Genomic DNA, 18,027 nt, shown 5'->3' with positions numbered 1-18,027 from the left:
CCCACACCCGGTACCAGCGCCCCTGACAGGGTCGGCCCCTGCACTGTGGCCCCTCTTCCTCCACGTCCCGGGCTGTGGGAGGAGTCTGGGGACCAGGGGTGTCCCAGTCCAGCCCTGGGGGAGCCCCCCAGTCCTGGCTGCTCTACACGGGTCATCCTGGACTCTCCAGGATCCTGCAGATGGGGGGGCGTGTCCTCGTTATGTGTTAATGTGTGTGTGTGCGAACTGTGACTGTGTGTGGTGTGTGTGAACAGTGAGTCAGTGTGTGTGTGGTGTGTGCGCTGTGACTGTCAGTGTGTGTGTGTGTGTGTGTGTGCTGTGACAGTCAGCGTGTGTGTGTCTGTGTGTGTGTGAGACATCACCATGTGTGTCAGCTGTATATATTTTTTCAATTAAATCTGTTGTTGCAGCCTTTCACTGTTTTGCTCTTCTTTTTTGGGGTACAGGGGGTTTAAACTAATAAGCAAACAATACATTAATCTCCATCCCTCCTTCCCTCCATTTGTTCCCTCCTTTCCACCAGCCCTCTATCCCTCCCTGCAAACGTGGCACTGCCACTCGGCCCCCACTCTGCCCTTTCTCCCAGGGGACTCGGGCCCCGGGGGGCCAGCTCAATGAAACAGCTCAGTTGTGCAGCGCGGGATTAATGAAAGACGTGAGGCGGGGCTCTTCATTACATCATTTATTGCTCTGGCTTTACTTGGCATCACTCTACTTTAAATATCAGACCACATTGTCCCGTCCCTGTTGCTCCCAGATCACTGACCCACCGAACTCCAGCGCAGACTCAACACCTTCACAACTGCAGTTCTTGTTTTTGGTATAAAGAAAACAAACAATAGACATTTTCTCACACAATCCATGATGGCGCCCCCCCAAGAGGTCTGAACTGTATTTACAACACAGAGAGGCATCCCTGTCCTTCAACTCCCTTCCCTCCCCTCCCCTCAGCCCCCCAGGTAACACACACCCTGCACGGGGTGGTCTTGTAGGGTGGGGTCTCCTTGCAGCGTGTGACTGTGTATAATCCCTGTATTTATTGTTCTTGAGCTCTAGACACAGGTGTCAATGCTTTGGCAACACTGAGCTCAATTAGTCCGGCCAATCAAGCTAATTTGAATTGAGGGGAGGGGGGGCAGTTTGACAGGCCAATCATACGGGCAATGTATATACAGGGGACAACAATACCAATTAAGAGAGGCACTGGTGATATACAAAGGGACTGGGGGAGGGTTTAGAATAAACCCCCATCTCTCTCTCTAAGGATTTGGCATTGAGGAGAAATAGCTCGAGGTGGCTTTACCAAATTAATTTGGGATTAGGATGTGAGCACAGGGCCCTCAGGTCTGCCTGGCCTCTCAGGGGCTAAAGGAGCTAATTCCCTTGAGGCCAAGAAGGGACGGAAGAAAGAAGTTGGCAGCTGTTAAATGCTGACTGTGTGTCTGAGAGAGTTATGAAAACAAAGCTTTCCCTGAATCTCTGTGTGGATTTCAGGATTTTTAATTATTTCTTTATTTATTAATTTAGGCGTCTGGTTGTACTTCGAAGTGCTTTGGACCGTCTTGTGCTGTTTAAGGCCCTGTGTCCTGATTGGCTCCCAGCTCTCTGACAGACAGCTGGTTGGTTGATCTCAGTCACATTGGTCGGAGGAATAATGAGGGAAACCTCAGATTGTCAAATAGTCTGCGCTAAGTTTAGACATATACAGTTATTATGGTCTAATAATAATATTATTAATAATACAAATAGTTAATTTTGTTTATGTAGCGCCTTTGGTAAGACGTTCAAGGTTCTGTCCTATCTCAGAGTGTCTAGCTCTTAAATACATGATTTGATTGATTGATTGATTGATTGATAGGCGATCTGCAGTGTGTGAGGGGCAGGGGGCAGGGGCGGAGTACGGGACCTGGAAGACGCCCTGACGCCCTGGACTCCGGCCAGCGGAGGGTTGTAAATACAGATGGACCGTGCGGCCATACGCAGGGGAGTGGGGGTCCTGGCACACGGGGCATTTAAAGACACGATCCAGCCGGGTTTGAACTGAGACTGAGATACAGGAGTGCGGACAGAGCACCGTGCTGCACAGGGCAAACACACACAGACACACATACACACATACTCACACAAACACAAACACAAACACACAGACTTACAGACACACACACTCACAGATACAGACAGGTACCCCAGTATGCCTGTGCTCAGACCACCTTAAACCTGGCTGAGAATTTACAAAACAGCAAAGCAGCAGAATCCAGAGAATACTAACAGACAACACGGTCTGGTCGCGTGATTTAAAAACTACAAAAGTATTATAATTCTTTAGATAAATTGAATTAGAAAAAATAATCAATCAGTGCAATTAGAGTAAGATCATTTGCCAGTGAGCAACAAAATCAGAATCACACAGCATTGTCTACTTGTGTCTCTAATTATGATTATTATTAATTTTGAATGTATTTATTAAAATCCCTCTAAATCCCTTTAAAATGTCAATACTCTACCAGTTAAAAACCAGACTTGATTCTCTCTTAGTACTGTGCTTGTGTTTCCCTGCTGAGAGAGAGATGGAGAAAGGGCACACACACACACACACACACACACACACACACACACACAGGGTGGCACAGAGAGACGCACACAGCATGACAACACGCCTACAGCACAGCACACACTAGCACAGCTTGTTCACCACACTGCAACACGGGACGCACCGGCACTGCACAGACACCACAGACAGAGAGGGAGAGACACGGGGGATGGACAGACAGAGAGAGAGAGAGAGAGAGAGAGAGAGAGAGAGGGATGGATGGATGGAGAGATGGATGGAGAGACTGACAGTGACAGAGAGTAAAGTAGAGACAGAGCGATGGGTCGGGGGTGCTGCCCCGGTGATGACGCTAGATGACGCTCTCGAAGAGCAGGGTGGTCTTGTCCTGGCCTTGGGGGGGCAGCAGTTTGGCCTCGGACTCCGACGCCAGGTACTCCACATGGTGCCGTCCCCACACTGGGGCTGTGAGGTGCTGCCAGCGCTGAGGAGACACACACACTGTCACTGACACACACACACTTTCACACTGACACACACACACACAAACACACACACACATACACTGTCACTGTCACTGACATACACACACGCAGACACTAAAATAGTCACACTGTCACACACACACACATACGCAGGCGGTCAGTGTGTACCTCGGTGAAGGAGCCCTTGCAGCGCAGCAGTTTGTATGCGACGCTGACCGGGATGCACAGCATGGACGCCAGCGCCAGCGCCCAGCCCAGCGCCTCGCCCCAGCGCGGGTACACGTAGGCCGTGCCGAAGGACAGGGGCTGGTAGTTCACCACATGGAACAGGAAGATACCCTGGGGGGGCAGGTGGGCATGAGAATGCAGGTGTGTATCAGTTTGTGCTCCTTCTGTACCCCCTAACAGCAACGTACACCTCCCTACTGCCCTGCGCTGCATTACTGCATTACTGCTCTGCGCTGCATTACTACATTACTGCTCTGTGTTGCATTACTAAGAAAGTTTACAAAAAAGAGGAGGCCATTCGACCCATCGTGCAAACCTGCTCTATGATGCATTACTGCATCCTGCTCTGTGCTGCATTACTGCTCTACTGCATTGACTATAACCTGCAGTATACACAGTTACAACAATTAATTGGGGGGACAGAGAGGAGCGCCAGGGCTGCTGAGCAGGGCTGCTTCCCCCTGCTGCTCCCTGCGCCCCAGAGAGCCCGACGTCCTGCACCCTAATCAGACACAGAAGTGGGGACCTCTGTCTGGGGTGCCAGGTGCCGAGGGCTCTGTGTCTGTGCAGGGCAGTGTGGCAGTGCGACTGTGGGCTGCAGTATCTGAGGTACATCGACACGGTGTGGACAATAATGTTACTCATAATGTCTGTAAATATGAAATGCATGATCCCTGTATCCTGAGCTCTGGGCCTGTCTGTCATTGCGTTGGCATCACTGAGCTCAGTAAGTCCTGCCAAAACGTCTCTGTGATTTAAATTTGAATTGAATTGACTTGATGGAGACAGAGGGAGACGTGGGGTGGGCAGTGCGGTTCGCTCACCACACACAGGCAGGGGGTGATGTACGCCCAGCACCACTTCATGAAGGGCAGGGGCCGATACCCGATCATACGGGCAATATCATCCATGAACCGGTCTGCCCCTGGAGACAGGGAGAGGAGGAGAGAGAGGGAGGGAGAGGGAGAGCAAGAGAGAGAGAGGGAGGGATGGAGGGAGGGAGAGAGAGAGAAGAGGATCAGTATAATCCATGTTAGACTCTCACACACACACACACACACACACACACACACACACACTGCCTACTTGTTGTGGCCCTGGGGTTGTGGCTCTTGTGTGTGTGTCGGCTCCCCCCTCTGCCCTGAGCTGCAGTGTCTGCCCCGCAGGCAGTGGGCGCTCTTACCATAGACCCAGGCCACCACCACACACTCCCAGAAGGCCTGCCAGAGCAGAGTGATCCCGCTGGCCGAGTAATAATCAAACAGCTGAAACACATACATCCCTCCCTGCACAGAGAGAGAGGGAGCGAGGGAGCAGGGGTGGGGGAGAGAGTGAGGGGGAGAGAGAGACAGAGTGAGGGGAAGAGAACAGGTCTGTGTCAGTGCTGTTTCTCCACAGGTGCATTGTCTGCGTGTCAAAGGTCAGAGGTCACGGTCCTCAGACGCCTGCCCCGCCCTTACCTCAGTTACCATGGAGAGGTCGATGATGAAACAGGTGAGGCAGCAGATCGCCACGACGACCTCGCGACGGACAGACCCCGCCAGCGAATCGGGCAGCATGTCCATGACCCCAGTGATGAAGCCCTCCACCCCTACGAACTGAGAGAGGCAGTCAGGGCAGTGTGGAGCAATACTGGTAATACTGGGGGCATTATGGGTAAAGTATGGGTAATATAGGGGACAGACTAGGGCAGAAGTGGTATTATTGGGGCCAGTTTTGGGCAGTAGAGGTAATATTAGGGGGAAGTTTGGGGCAGTTGGGGTGATATTGGGGGCAGTTTAGGTAATATTGAGGGCTGTTTGAGGCAGAAGTGGTATTATTGGGGTTATTTTGGGCAGTTTGGGGCAGTTACCTGGCTGTCCAGCCCCAGGACCAGCAGCATGAAGAAGAAGAGCGCCGCCCAGAGTGGCGCCATGGGCATCAGGGTCACAGCCTTGGGGTACGCGATGAACGCCAGCCCGGGCCCTGGAGGGGTATCAATCAATCAGGGTATCAGTCGATGAGACAGCGGCACAGAAGATACTGAGAGGAGACAGACGGAGAGCAAGACACACACACACACACACTCACACTGACACACACACACACACACACACACACACACACACTCACACTGACACACACACACACACACACACACACACACTCACACTGACACAGACACACTGACACACACACACACACAGAGACACACACACAAACACACACACACACTCAGGCCATCTCTCACCGGACTCTGCCACCCTGGCGATGTCGACGCCTTGCTCGGCAGCCATGAAGCCCAGCACTGAGAACACCACGAAGCCAGAGAAGAAACTGGTGCCACTGTTGATCAGGGCCAGGACATAGGCGTCTCTGAGAGAGAGAGAGAGAGAGAGAGAGGGAGAGGAGGGCTCATACAGTGCTACACAGAACCATGGTCCAATACAGACATGGCGCTGTCCAGTCCAGCACCGCCCTGTTCAGCCTTACACTGATCTGGGACAGTGTCCTGTCTAGTTGGCAAATACAGTCTATTTGCATCATGGTTGCAGCGGATTGCAGCAGGATTGGACCGGGCTGTGGGTCTGTGGAGCTGATCGTTAGAGAAGCATTTTCGTCCAAGGACACATAGAGAACGGAGGACAGAGGAGCAGCAAGATGCTGCATTGTACAGTGTAATCAGGACTGCATGTAGCAAGGATGTGGCTGTTATAATGGGGGATTTCAATTTCCCAAACATAGACTGGGACAGACCAGTGGGGACTACAGACACAGAAATAGAAATGGTTGAGATGGTAAATGACTGCTTTCTAACTCAATTTGTCAGGGAACCAACCAGAGAGAGTGCATGCATTGACTTGATCTTTTCAAATGACCAAGACAGAGTCAGAGGGACACTAGTTACAGAACCAATGGCAAATTTTGATCACAATATGGTTAGCTTTGAGGCATTCTTTCAAAAAACAAGGTCCAAGTCTAACACAATGGTCTACAATTTTAGAAAAGCAAACCTTGAAGGTATGAGGCGGCACTTAGAAGAGTTAGACTGGAGCACACTGGATACAGAGTCAGTTGAAAATGGATGGGTATATTTTAAGGATATACTACTTGAGGCTCAGGAGCAATTTGTACAAAAACTTGTTGTATAGCGCATACAAAAGGGATGGAGACTAAACAAAATACAAAGTATATGTTGAGCTGCAAAGAGATATTAAGGAAGGGATCAGGAAAGCAAAGAGGGAAATAGAAAGAAACAGCTCTTGGAGATAAAACTAATGCAAAGAGCTTTTTTCAATATTACAACAGCAAGCGGTCAGTAAAGGAGGAAGTGAAACAGATAAAGGGCAAAAATAGAGGTATCTTGGAAAACGAACAAGATGTGGCAAATGTTCTAAATGAGTATTTCACAGAGGTTTTTACAAAAGAAAAAACAGATGACATGTCACAGGTTAACAATCAGTCCAGTCAAACCCTAAGAGAGATCAGGATAAATGAGGAGGAGGTACTAAAGGGACAAGCAGAATTAAAAACAAACAAATCACCTGGGCCAGATGGGATATGTCCAACAGTACTTAAAGAAATTAGGGAAATTATTTATAGGCCGCTAACTCAATTATTCCAAATGACACTTAGAACAGGGGATGTGCCAACTGACTGGAAGACAGCAAATGTCATCCCAATCCACAAGAAAGAGGACAAAACTGAGCCAGGAAATTACAGATCAATCAGTCTCACCTGCATCACCTGTGAAATGATTAGACAGAAAATAGAGGAGCATCTCAATGAAAACCATATTCTTGGAGATAGTCAACATGGGTTTAGACGAGGCAGATCATGTCTTACTAATTTATTAGATTTATTGAACATCCAACTGCAGCTGTAGATCACGTGAAAGCATATGATCTGATATACTTAGATTTCCAAAAAGCTTTTGATAAGGTTCCACACCAAAGACTGATTCTCAAATTGGAAGCTGTAGGCATTCAGGGTAATGTAAGTAGATGGATTATGAACTGGTTGATGTCTAGGAAGCAGAGGGTGTTGATTAGAGGAGTCGCTTCTAACTGGAGTGAGGTTGTTAGTGGAGTTCCACAGGGATCAGTACTAGGGCCTGTGCTTTTTCTAATCTATATTAATGATCTGGACTCTGGGATAGTTAGCAAACTTGTCACATTTGCAGATGATACTAAAATAGGTGGCTCAGCAGATACAATCTCGGCAGCACAGGCTATTCAGAGGGACTTAGATAATATTCAGGTGTGGGCCGACACCTGGCAGATGAAATTCAATGTGGACAAGTGCAAGGTAATACATGCAGGTAACAAAAATGTCCACTATAATTACACTATGGGAGGAATAGAACTAGATGAAGTAACGCATGAGAAAGACCTAGGAGTCTATGTGGACTCCTCACTTTCTCCATCCAAACAATGTGGGGAAGCAATAAAAAAGGCAAACAGGATGTTAGGGTATATTGTCAAAAGTGTAGAATTGAGAACAAGGGCAGTGATGTTCAGACTGTACAATGCACTAGTTAGAGCTCATCTGGATACTGTGGACAGTTCTGGGCTCCACACTTCAAGAAAGATATCGCTGCTCTAGAGGCAGTTCAGAGGAGAGCAACCAGACTTATTCCAGGTCTGAAGGGAATGTCCTACTGAGAGACTGAGGACCTGAACCTTTTCACCCTGGAACAGAGGAGACTACGTGGGGACTTGATCCAAGTCTTCAAAATCATGAAAGGCATCGACCACATCAGACCAGAGGAGCTTTTCCAGATCAGCAGGGACACACGCACCCGGGGACACAAATGGAAATTGGGCTTCAAGGCATTCAAGACAGAAAACAGGAGACACTTCTTCACACAGAGAGGCGTCACAATCTGAACAAACTCCCCAGCGATGTGGCTGAAGAGACAATTTGGGAACATTCAAAAACAGACTGGATAGGATCCTTGATCACTGAGTTATTAATGGACACCAAACGAGCACGATGGGGCGAATGGCCTCCTCTTGATTGGACACTTTCTCATGTTCTTATGTTCTTAAGTGTGTGATACGATTGGGAAGCATTAGTGACCTCATCGATGTAGGGAGAAATCCTCTATGACAGAGTGTTCTTTAGAAACGCCCCCCCCACCTGGCCATGTCCACAGAACTGAGGTAGAGCTCAATAAACGGCTTGTCTGAATTGAATTGGGCCCAGAGTGGCCCTTGTCCACCTGTCTATTGAGGGAGTACATTCCAAAGACCCACAGAACTGACCAGTCCAGTACAGACACAGTGCAGTGCAGTGTATAGTCCGATACAGTCCTCACAGCTCGGTCCAGTCCCACACTGTCATACACAGACCCATAGCCGGGTCGAGTCCTACCCAGTCCCACACTGTCCAGCACAGACCCACAGCCCTGTCCAGTCCTATCCAGTCCCACAGCCCTGTCCAGTCTCACAGACCCATAGCCCTGTCCAGCCCGGACCAGTCCCACAGACCCCCAGTCCGGTCCAGTCCCTCACAGCCCTGTTCAGTCCCACAGACCCCAGTCCAGTCCAGCCCGGTCCAGCCCGGTTCAGTCCCCTGTGACTCACTGGTAGCAGTTGTTGTGGAAGCGGTTGTAGCTGCCCAGTGCGGTCAGCGCTCCCAGGCCGATGGCGTACGAGAAGAAGATCTGAGTGCCAGCGTCGATCCACACCTGCACAGCAACACAACACATCTACACAATGAGCTACAATGTACAGTTACACAACACAATCTACACAATGGAGCTACACAGTGCAGCGCTCCCCCTCTCTCGCTCTGACCTGCGGCTCTGCCAGTTTGGACCAGTCGGGTCTCAGGTAGTACACAATGCCGTCCAGAGCCCCGGGCAGCGTCACGCCGTGGGCCAGCAGCACCACCAGCACCAGGTAGGGGAACAGAGCTGTGAAGTACACAACCTGCAGAGAGAGAGAAACCGCATTAAAAACACACACACACACACACACAAACCTATGCACAACAACGCACACACGCACACACACACGCACTCACACACAAAACTAATCAGATTAGGATGCAGGGAGTCTGAATGGAGCTCGTTGTTCAAAGACTGCGTGGAGAGAAGGAGGAGAGGGGGCAGTAAAGGGGATAAGTAGAGGAGTGTGTGTGAGAGAGAGTGTGTGTGTGTGTGCGTGTGAGTGTGTGGGAGTGTTTATTGAATATAATCAATGCAAATATCTCACACTGCCCTCCCTCTCTCGCCCTCTCTCTCCCTCTCTCTCTCTTTCTCTGTTCCTCACCTTGCCTGTGGACTTCACTCCCTTCCAGATGCAGAAGTACACGATGACCCAGGTGGCCAGCAGGCAGAGGGTCATCTCTCCGTTGACCCGGCCCGGCTCCTCCAGGCCCCCAGACAGGCGCAGCACCTTGTGTCTGAGAGATGGAGACAGGGGAGGACGCTGTGGTCAGTTTGCCTGTACCCCCACACACCTCCTCCCCATCACTGCACACAACACTGGAATGACTCCTGCACCGTATTTTGTTCTTGGTATTACTTGATACTTGGTACAGTGGCCCTGAAGTGATTTTCTGTATGTGCATGTGTTTTCAGATTTGTTTTGCCTTTTTGGAACCTCAGGGCCAGCGTCATCCTGTGTGTATCGCACTGAACCGCACAGACTGTGTGATGTCATGTGTGAAGAGTATTTGTTGTGACTACTGGACTAGGAGCACCTGCAAGAATTAAATTAATAATAATAATTATCACAGATGGAGAGTCAGGCAGACAGACTCACAGAAAGAAACTGACACACACTCACACACTCACACACATGTAGGTGCCGCTATCATTATGAGGACTCTCCATAGACATAATTACTTTTATACTGTACAAACTATAGATTCTATCCCCTAACCCTAAACCTAACCCCCATAAAAAACTTTCTGCATTTTTACATTTTCAAAAAAACATAATTTTAGTATGTTTTTTAAGCTTTTTGAATTATGGGGACATTGGCAACGTTTTTGCATAATAACCTTGAAATTACCAGTTTGTAACCTAAAAAAGTCCTCGTAAACCACATAAACCAACCCACTCTCACACACTCACACACAGACACACACACACACACACACACAGACTCACTCCCAGAACTCGATGATGGGGGAGCGCTGGCCCTCCGCCTCCTCGCAGGACAGGTTAAGCAGAGAGAGTGAGGGAGTGGAGGAGAGGGAGAGCGAGAGATTGAGGGAAGGAGCTGAGGAGGAGGAGAGGAGAGGCAGGGAGCGGTTGGCACAGGGGTCCCGGAAGCTCTGGGTGCAGTTGGCGCTGTTCCAGGCGTTGCCGCAGGTGGCCCAGGGCAGGGGGCTGGAGAACGAGTGCAGCAGGTAGTACAGACCCCACACCAGGATCATGATGTAGTAGGTGTTACAGAAGAACACGATCACCATGGAGGCCAGGCCCAGACCTGGAGGAGAGGAGAGAAGGAGGAGGAGAGGAGAGAGGACAGGGAAAGGGAGGAGAGGAGAGAGAGGTTGGGAAAAGGGCAAAGAAGGGGTGAGGGGTGAAAAGGAAAGAGGGGAGAGGAGAGCGGAGGGGTGAGAAGAGGAGAGGGAGAGAAGAGAGGGAGGGGGAGAGAAGAGGTTGGGACAAGGAGCGGGGAGGAAGGGAAGGGTGAAGAAGGGGTGAGGGGTGAGAGCAGCAGGGGAAGAGGAAAGAGGGGAGAGAGGAGGCAGGGGAGGGGAGCAGTGAGGACAGAGGAGAGGATGAGGGAAGAGAGGAGAGAGAGAGGGGGTCAGGGTGGGATGTAACACTAATCCACCTCTCAGCTGGCTGATCATCAATAAGCAGCGACAGGTGATGCGACGGTCGTGATAACATTGAACAGACAGAGACAGAGGAACTGCACAGCAGCGCAGCGGGGAAGCCTCAGCCAATCAGCATGGAGCGCGTGACTCCGCCCCTGACCCCGGTGCTGCACCAACCTTTGAACAGGGGTGCGATGTTCCAGGCGGAGACACCCCCCTGCTTCATGAACTGGCCCAGCGCAATCTCCAGGAAGAACACGGGCACCCCCCCGATGAACACGATCAGCGTGTAGGGGATCAGGAACACGCCTGTAACACAGCACACGCGACACGTGATATAACAGAAGACAACAGAGCAGAGAACACACACCAGCACTGGACATGTCTGGAAGTGTATTGTATGTATGTTTTTTATATTTATGTATGTTTTTAAATGTATATATGTATGTATGTATGTTTTAAACATGTATGTATGTACACTATTTAGGAATGTATGACGTGTGTAAGCACATCTAATATGTATATTTATAGTATATATACTCAGCAAAAAAATAATCATCCCTTTTTCAGGACACTGTATTTTAAAGATAATTTTGTAAAAATCCAAATAAGTTTACAGATCTTTATTGTAAAGGGTTTAAACAATGTTTTCCATGCTTGTTCGATGAACCATAAACAATTAATGAACATGCACCTGTGGAACGGTCGTTAAGACACCAACAGCTTACAGACGGTAGGCAATTAAGGTCACAGTTATAAAAACTTAGGACACTAAAGACACCTTCCTACTGACTCCACCAGAAGAAAGATGCCCAGGGTCCCTGCTCATCTGCGTGAACATGCCTTAGGCATGCTGCAAGGAGGCATGAGGACTGCAGACGTGGCCAGGACAATAAACTGCAATGTCCGTACTGTGAGGCGCCTAAGACAGCGCTACAGGGAGACAGGAAGGACAGCTGATCGTCCTGGCAGTGGCAGACCACGTGTAACAACACCTGCACAGGATCGGTACATCCCAATATCACACCTGCGGGACAGGTACAGGACGGCAACAACAACTGCCCGAGTCACACCAGGAACACGATCCCTCCATCAGTGCTCAGACTGTCCGCAATCGGCTGAGAGAGGCTGGACTGAGGGCTTGTAGGCCTGTTGTACGGCAGGTCCTCACCAGACACCACCGGCAACAGCGTCGCCCATGGGCACAAACCCACCTGCGCTGGACGTGATTTCCTGCAAGACAGGAATGTCAGTGTCTGCCACGGCCAGCGAAGAGCCGGATCTCAACCCCATTGAGCACGTCTGGGGCCTGTTGGATCGGAGGGGGAGGGCTAGGGCCGTTCCCCCCAGAAATGTCTGTGAACTTGCAAGTGCCTTGGTGGAAGAGTGGGGTAACATCTCACAGCAAGAACTGGCAAATCTGGTGCAGCCCATGAGGAGGAGATTATCATTATTATTATTATTATTATTTTTATTTCTTGGCAGACGCCCTTATCCAGGGCGACTTACAGCATAAGTGCAAAACAAAGTGCAAAAATACAGAGAAGTACAAGGCATCAATCATTACAAATTCAACTTAGCTAAAACAGCAATTCAGAATAATACATTTTACAGATTCCAATTTACAATTTACACAAGTACAGTAAGAGACTTCCTACATCCTGGACGGTGAAAGCTAAGTGCTGTCAAGATGTAGGTCGCCCTGCAGGACTTAATGCAGCTGGGGGCCACAGCAGATACTGACTGTTACTTTTGATTTAGCCCCCCCCCTTTGTTCAGGGACACATTATTCCATTTCTGTTAGTCTCGTGTCTGTGAAACTTGTTCAGTTTGTCTTAGTTGTTGAATCTTTTTATGTTCATACAAATATTTACACATGTTACGTTTGCTGAAAATAAAAGCAGTTGAAAATGAGATGATATTTCTTTTTTTGCTGAGTATATTTATATGTTTGTATACTATTTATGTATATTCTACACAGTATGTAAACATATACAGTATGCATGTATGAACAGTAAGCATGTATCTGTACATGTCTGTCCAGAGTCTCTGTATCTGTACCAGGTCAAGGTCACTAGTAAGGGCAGAGGTCAAGGGTCAGGGGTTAATTAACATAACAGACACGAGATCCGAGGGAAAGAGAGAACATTGCTGCTTTGTTTCATTCTGCGTGCGTGTGTGTGTGTGTGTGAAGGAGAAAGAGAAAAAGAGGGAGAGGGAGGAATAGGGAAAGGAGGAATGTCTTTAGTGAGAAAGAGATGGGGGAGGAGAGGAACAGAGGAGCGAGGGAGGACTGGAAAGACAGAGAGGCAGAGAAACAGACAAAGAGACAGACAGAGAGACAGTGTCTCCGGGGGCAACAGCCAACAGCAGTGACGCACTGAGATTCCACAACAGAGAGAGAGAGAGAGAGGGAGGAGGTGACAGAGAGATGAGCACATCCATAATCGTATGCAGAGATGGAGAGACCAGAGAGAGAGAAACCAATCAGACAGAGGGGAGGAGGAGGGATCCCCTCTCCACACCCAGCATCAGCATCATCTCTCTTCACTCATCCCTCGTTCGCACCGAAGCATCACTCACGCCCTTATAAGGAAGAATTTCACATAGAAAGGGGGGAGGGGATAGAGAGATAGAAAGAGAAACAGAGGGTGAGACAGAGGAGAGGAGACAGACACACATATGCAGAAGCAGAGACAGAGAAAAAGAGACACACACAACAGGAAAACACAATGTACAGTAACACACACACACACACAAACTTTACAGTCATTTGAATCTGAGATTTAGAGAGCGATAGAGAGAGAGAGAGACAGAGAGCTGGTACTGTAACTCTGAAGGGGGTGATATTATTTCAGTTTCAGTCTGTGAGAGAGAGAGAGAGGGAGGAGGTGGGGAGAGGGAGAGTGGCCAACAGTCAAGGCTGAAGACTGTGTTTATGGTCGGTCTTTATCTGGTAGGATTACTGCAAACATAAACTGTGCCGGACTCGTGACGCCCTGAGAAGGAGGCTACGTGCGAACTGACTGCCCCCCCCCCCCTCTCTCTCTCTCTCTCTCTCTCTCTCTCTCTCTCTCTTTCTGTTTCCCTCTCAATTTCAGTTCAGTTCTATTCAAGTTTGCTTTATTGGCATGGCATACAGGAGTAGTATTGTGTTGCCAAAGCAGTTTTTACACATGACACACAATAAAAACCAAACTGAATAACAAGACTGTAAATGATATCCCTCTTGTTTCCCCCTCTCGCTCTCTCTCTCTCCTTCCTTCTATGATCCTGTCTCTGTCTCACCCTGTGTCCTCCCCTCTCTCTCTATATTAATATATGTATGTATATATGCACACACGGATTTATGCAGTGGCCCCCCAGCACTAAGTTTGTCTGGTACAGGGTGCAGGTGGTGATGCCCCCTAGTGGAGCGGATCTGAATCCCCTCACCGCCTCCGTTCTTGTAGCACAGGTAGGGGAAGCGCCACACGTTGCCCAGCCCCACGGCGAAGCCCACGCAGGACATGATGAAGTCCATCTGCCTCGCCCAGGTCTCCCTCTCCGGCCCCGCCCCCCCCGGCTCGCCCGGCACCGGCACCACCAGGGGCGTCACCACCGCCCTGTCCTCGCCGCCGGCCTCCTCCCCCCGCCGCTCCGCACCGCCCCCTGCAGGGGGAGGGAGAGAGACGGGCGAGAGGCAGGGGTTCGGGTGAGGTGAGAGGGGTTGGGGGGTACAGGGGACACAGACAGAAGGATGGGGAGGAAGAGGAGTGGGGGGTCATAGTTATTACAGCTCTACATCATTTGTATCATCTTTGTGATTATTGTGGACAGAGACAGACGGGCATTCTGCTTTCAAAACCTGCACAAACACAATATTAATAATAATAATAATAATAATAATAATAATAATACACTAGCAGACAGAAACCCATGGTTACCTCAAATAAAACAGCGTTTCTGTATGACATCATCACAGAGGTAAAGTAAAAATGTAAAGTAATAATAATAATAACAATAATAAACATATCATTATGGTTGTACTGGTAGGTATGTCCTGTCCTGCTGTGAACTCTGTGACACAGCAGTGTTTTTAGCGGGGGGGGGCAGGCCTGTTCCCGGACGCGTCTGGATTCTGTTTCCCGAGCACATTAATCGATTATTGTCCTAATTGGCCCTAATTGTTTGGGAGACACCTGCGGGACCGAGGCGCTGCGGCGCTCCGGGGGGGATTAACGGACTGATCCCACTGATTAATGCACAACCTGGACGACTCGACTCAGCCTCTGTGGTCATTTGATACAGAAACGCTGGTTTGTTTTAGGTAAACATGGATCTCGCTGTCTGTCTGTCTGTCTGCCTGCCTGTCTGCCTGCCTGTCTGTCTGTCTGTCTGCTCCAGGGCAGCCGCACATCTCTCCAGCTCTCTGCTGGTGTCCGGGTCAGAGGGACAGCTGTAGGACAGCTCGCACAGGACTTCACTAATTGTAATGGACCCCGGTGGCGGAACAATCTCGTTGCACAAACGTCAATGCAGATCATCATCATTATTATTAATAATCATAATTATTATAATGATGACTTACCTGGACTGTGCTGTTCCATCTCTGGAGACATCTTAGTCTTTTTATTTTGGTATAAAAGGTTATATATATATATATATATTTATATACAGCACAGCCCCTCCTCTCCTCTCCTCTGTCTCTTCTTGATGGCGATGTTTCTATAAAATACTCTTCCCGTGCAGAGGACGGATCGATATGTATTGTTGCAATATTGATAGATATTGAGGTGTAGTGATCGGCGCGGTCCGGCTGCAGGAGGAGGAGGAGGGGAGGCGGCGGCTGGTGCTGTGTGTGTCTGTATGGATGCGGGTGGATGGAGGGCAGTAATTCAGAAACAGTCGACAAAGCACTTGAATGTGAGTCTAAAGAATCTCATGGATGAGGCTGAGGCTCGGAATAGCGGGTCAGAGGCGAGCCGGCCGGGTCTGAGTGCGAGTCCGAGAGCCGAGGAAGCGCAGCTGAGAAGCGGTCCGACGTGCAGCGCCTGCCGGGGACGAGTCGCCGCAGCGCCGCAGATCCAGTCAGCGCCAGTCGCTGCTCTCCCCCCGCAACATCCCCCCGAACCGCCCCTGCGCCTCCGATTGGCTCAGCGCTGTGCGTACCGACACACACACACACACACACTGTCACACATTCATACACACACACACACACACACTGTCACACATTCATACACACACACACACACACACACACACACACACACACTGTCACACATTCATACACACACACACACACACACACACACTGTCACACATTCATACACACACACACACACACACACACACACACACACTGTCACACATTCATACACACACACACACACACACACACACACACACACACTGTCACACATTCATACACACACACACACACACACACACACACTGTCACACATTCATACACACACACACACACACACTGTCACACATTCATACACACACACACACACACACACACACAGTCACACATTCATACACACACACACACACACACACACACTGTCACACATTCATACACACACACACACACTGTCACACATTCATACACACACACACACACACACACACAGTCACACATTCATACACACACACACACACACACACACACACACAGTCACACATTCATACACACACACACTGTCACACATTCATACACACACACACACACAGTCACACATTCATACACACACACACACACTGTCACACATTCATACACACACACACTGTCATACATTCATACACACACACACACACACACACACACTGTCACACATTCATACACACACACACACACACTGTCACACATTCATACACACACACAAACACACACACACACTGTCACACATTCATACACACACACACACACACACTGTCACACATTCATACACACACACACACACACACACACACAGTCACACATTCATACACACACACACACACACACACACACACTGTCACACATTCATACACACACACACACACACACACACAGTCACACATTCATACACACACACACACACACACACACACAGTCACACATTCATACACACACACACTGTCACACATTCATACACACACACACACACAGTCACACATTCATACACACACACACACACTGTCACACATTCATACACACACACACTGTCATACATTCATACACACACACACACACACACACACTGTCACACATTCATACACACACACACACACACTGTCACACATTCATACACACACACAAACACACACACACACTGTCACACATTCATACACACACACACACACACACACACACACACTCACACATTCATACACACACACACTGTCACACATTCATACACACACACACACACACTGTCACACATTCATACACACACTCTCACACATTCATATTCATACATACACACACCCTCACTCACACATTCACTCATGCATTCATACAAACACACACACATTCAGAGAGCACACGTACACACACGTACACACAGTGGGGGAAGTGACTGAAATTCATTCACCGCACACATCCTTCTTTCAGAATGAGTCAAATCCACACGATGCAGACACCTGTAACACCCCCCCACACACGTATGCATAGACTCTCTCCCTCTCCCTCTCTCTCTCTCCCTCTACACACGCATCACAAGCAGGTTTCCTTGGGTAATCGATATTCCTTCGGTGATCGATCAGTTGTATTATTCTGCAGAGATCTGCGCTAGGTCTGGATCCTCTCCCGACCGCAATGTCGGTCCCAGTTCTAGACAGTCCTCTTGTTCTACATCGTCACATCCCTGGGCTTTAGTCACTGGTAGTGCATTTCACTGGTCTGATTTATATTCTAGCCCGTTTTATTTGAGCACGTATGTTGTATCATATTGATTTGGGTGTTTTAAGGGAGGGTTAAAGTTGACGTTTTAAAGGGGGATCTATGTATCGAATACTATATATCGATATGTA

At 49.0% G+C, this 18,027-nt stretch overlaps 1 protein-coding gene across 2 annotated transcripts; it reads right to left on the bottom strand.

Moving 5' to 3' along the window:
• Window positions 1–667: 667 nt before the first annotated feature.
• Window positions 668–16,110, bottom strand: LOC136730191 (sodium- and chloride-dependent creatine transporter 1). 2 transcript variants are annotated; one of them, XM_066697573.1, is made up of 14 exons: window positions 15,596–16,110; window positions 14,461–14,676; window positions 11,203–11,334; window positions 10,364–10,685; window positions 9,519–9,651; window positions 9,042–9,176; window positions 8,829–8,932; window positions 5,492–5,616; window positions 5,114–5,226; window positions 4,722–4,859; window positions 4,445–4,547; window positions 4,086–4,186; window positions 3,202–3,372; window positions 668–3,032 (listed from the first exon to the last, which is right to left on the bottom strand). In XM_066697573.1, exons 1-14 carry the CDS (start codon window positions 15,624–15,626, stop codon window positions 2,901–2,903), a joined length of 1,956 nt encoding a protein of 651 aa, XP_066553670.1. In that variant the 5' UTR covers window positions 15,627–16,110; the 3' UTR covers window positions 668–2,900. The 2 variants fall into 2 exon arrangements, with proteins under 2 accessions (XP_066553670.1, XP_066553671.1); XM_066697574.1 differs by lacking the exon at window positions 15,596–16,110 and adding an exon at window positions 12,053–12,258 and having other exon boundaries at window positions 14,461–14,558.
• Between the last annotated feature and the right edge of the window lie 1,917 nt (window positions 16,111–18,027).

Source organism: Amia ocellicauda, chromosome 3 (assembly GCF_036373705.1).
Source record: "Amia ocellicauda isolate fAmiCal2 chromosome 3, fAmiCal2.hap1, whole genome shotgun sequence".
Classification (NCBI taxonomy): domain Eukaryota; kingdom Metazoa; phylum Chordata; class Actinopteri; order Amiiformes; family Amiidae; genus Amia; species Amia ocellicauda.
This window is presented reverse-complemented; position numbering and strand designations above follow the sequence as displayed.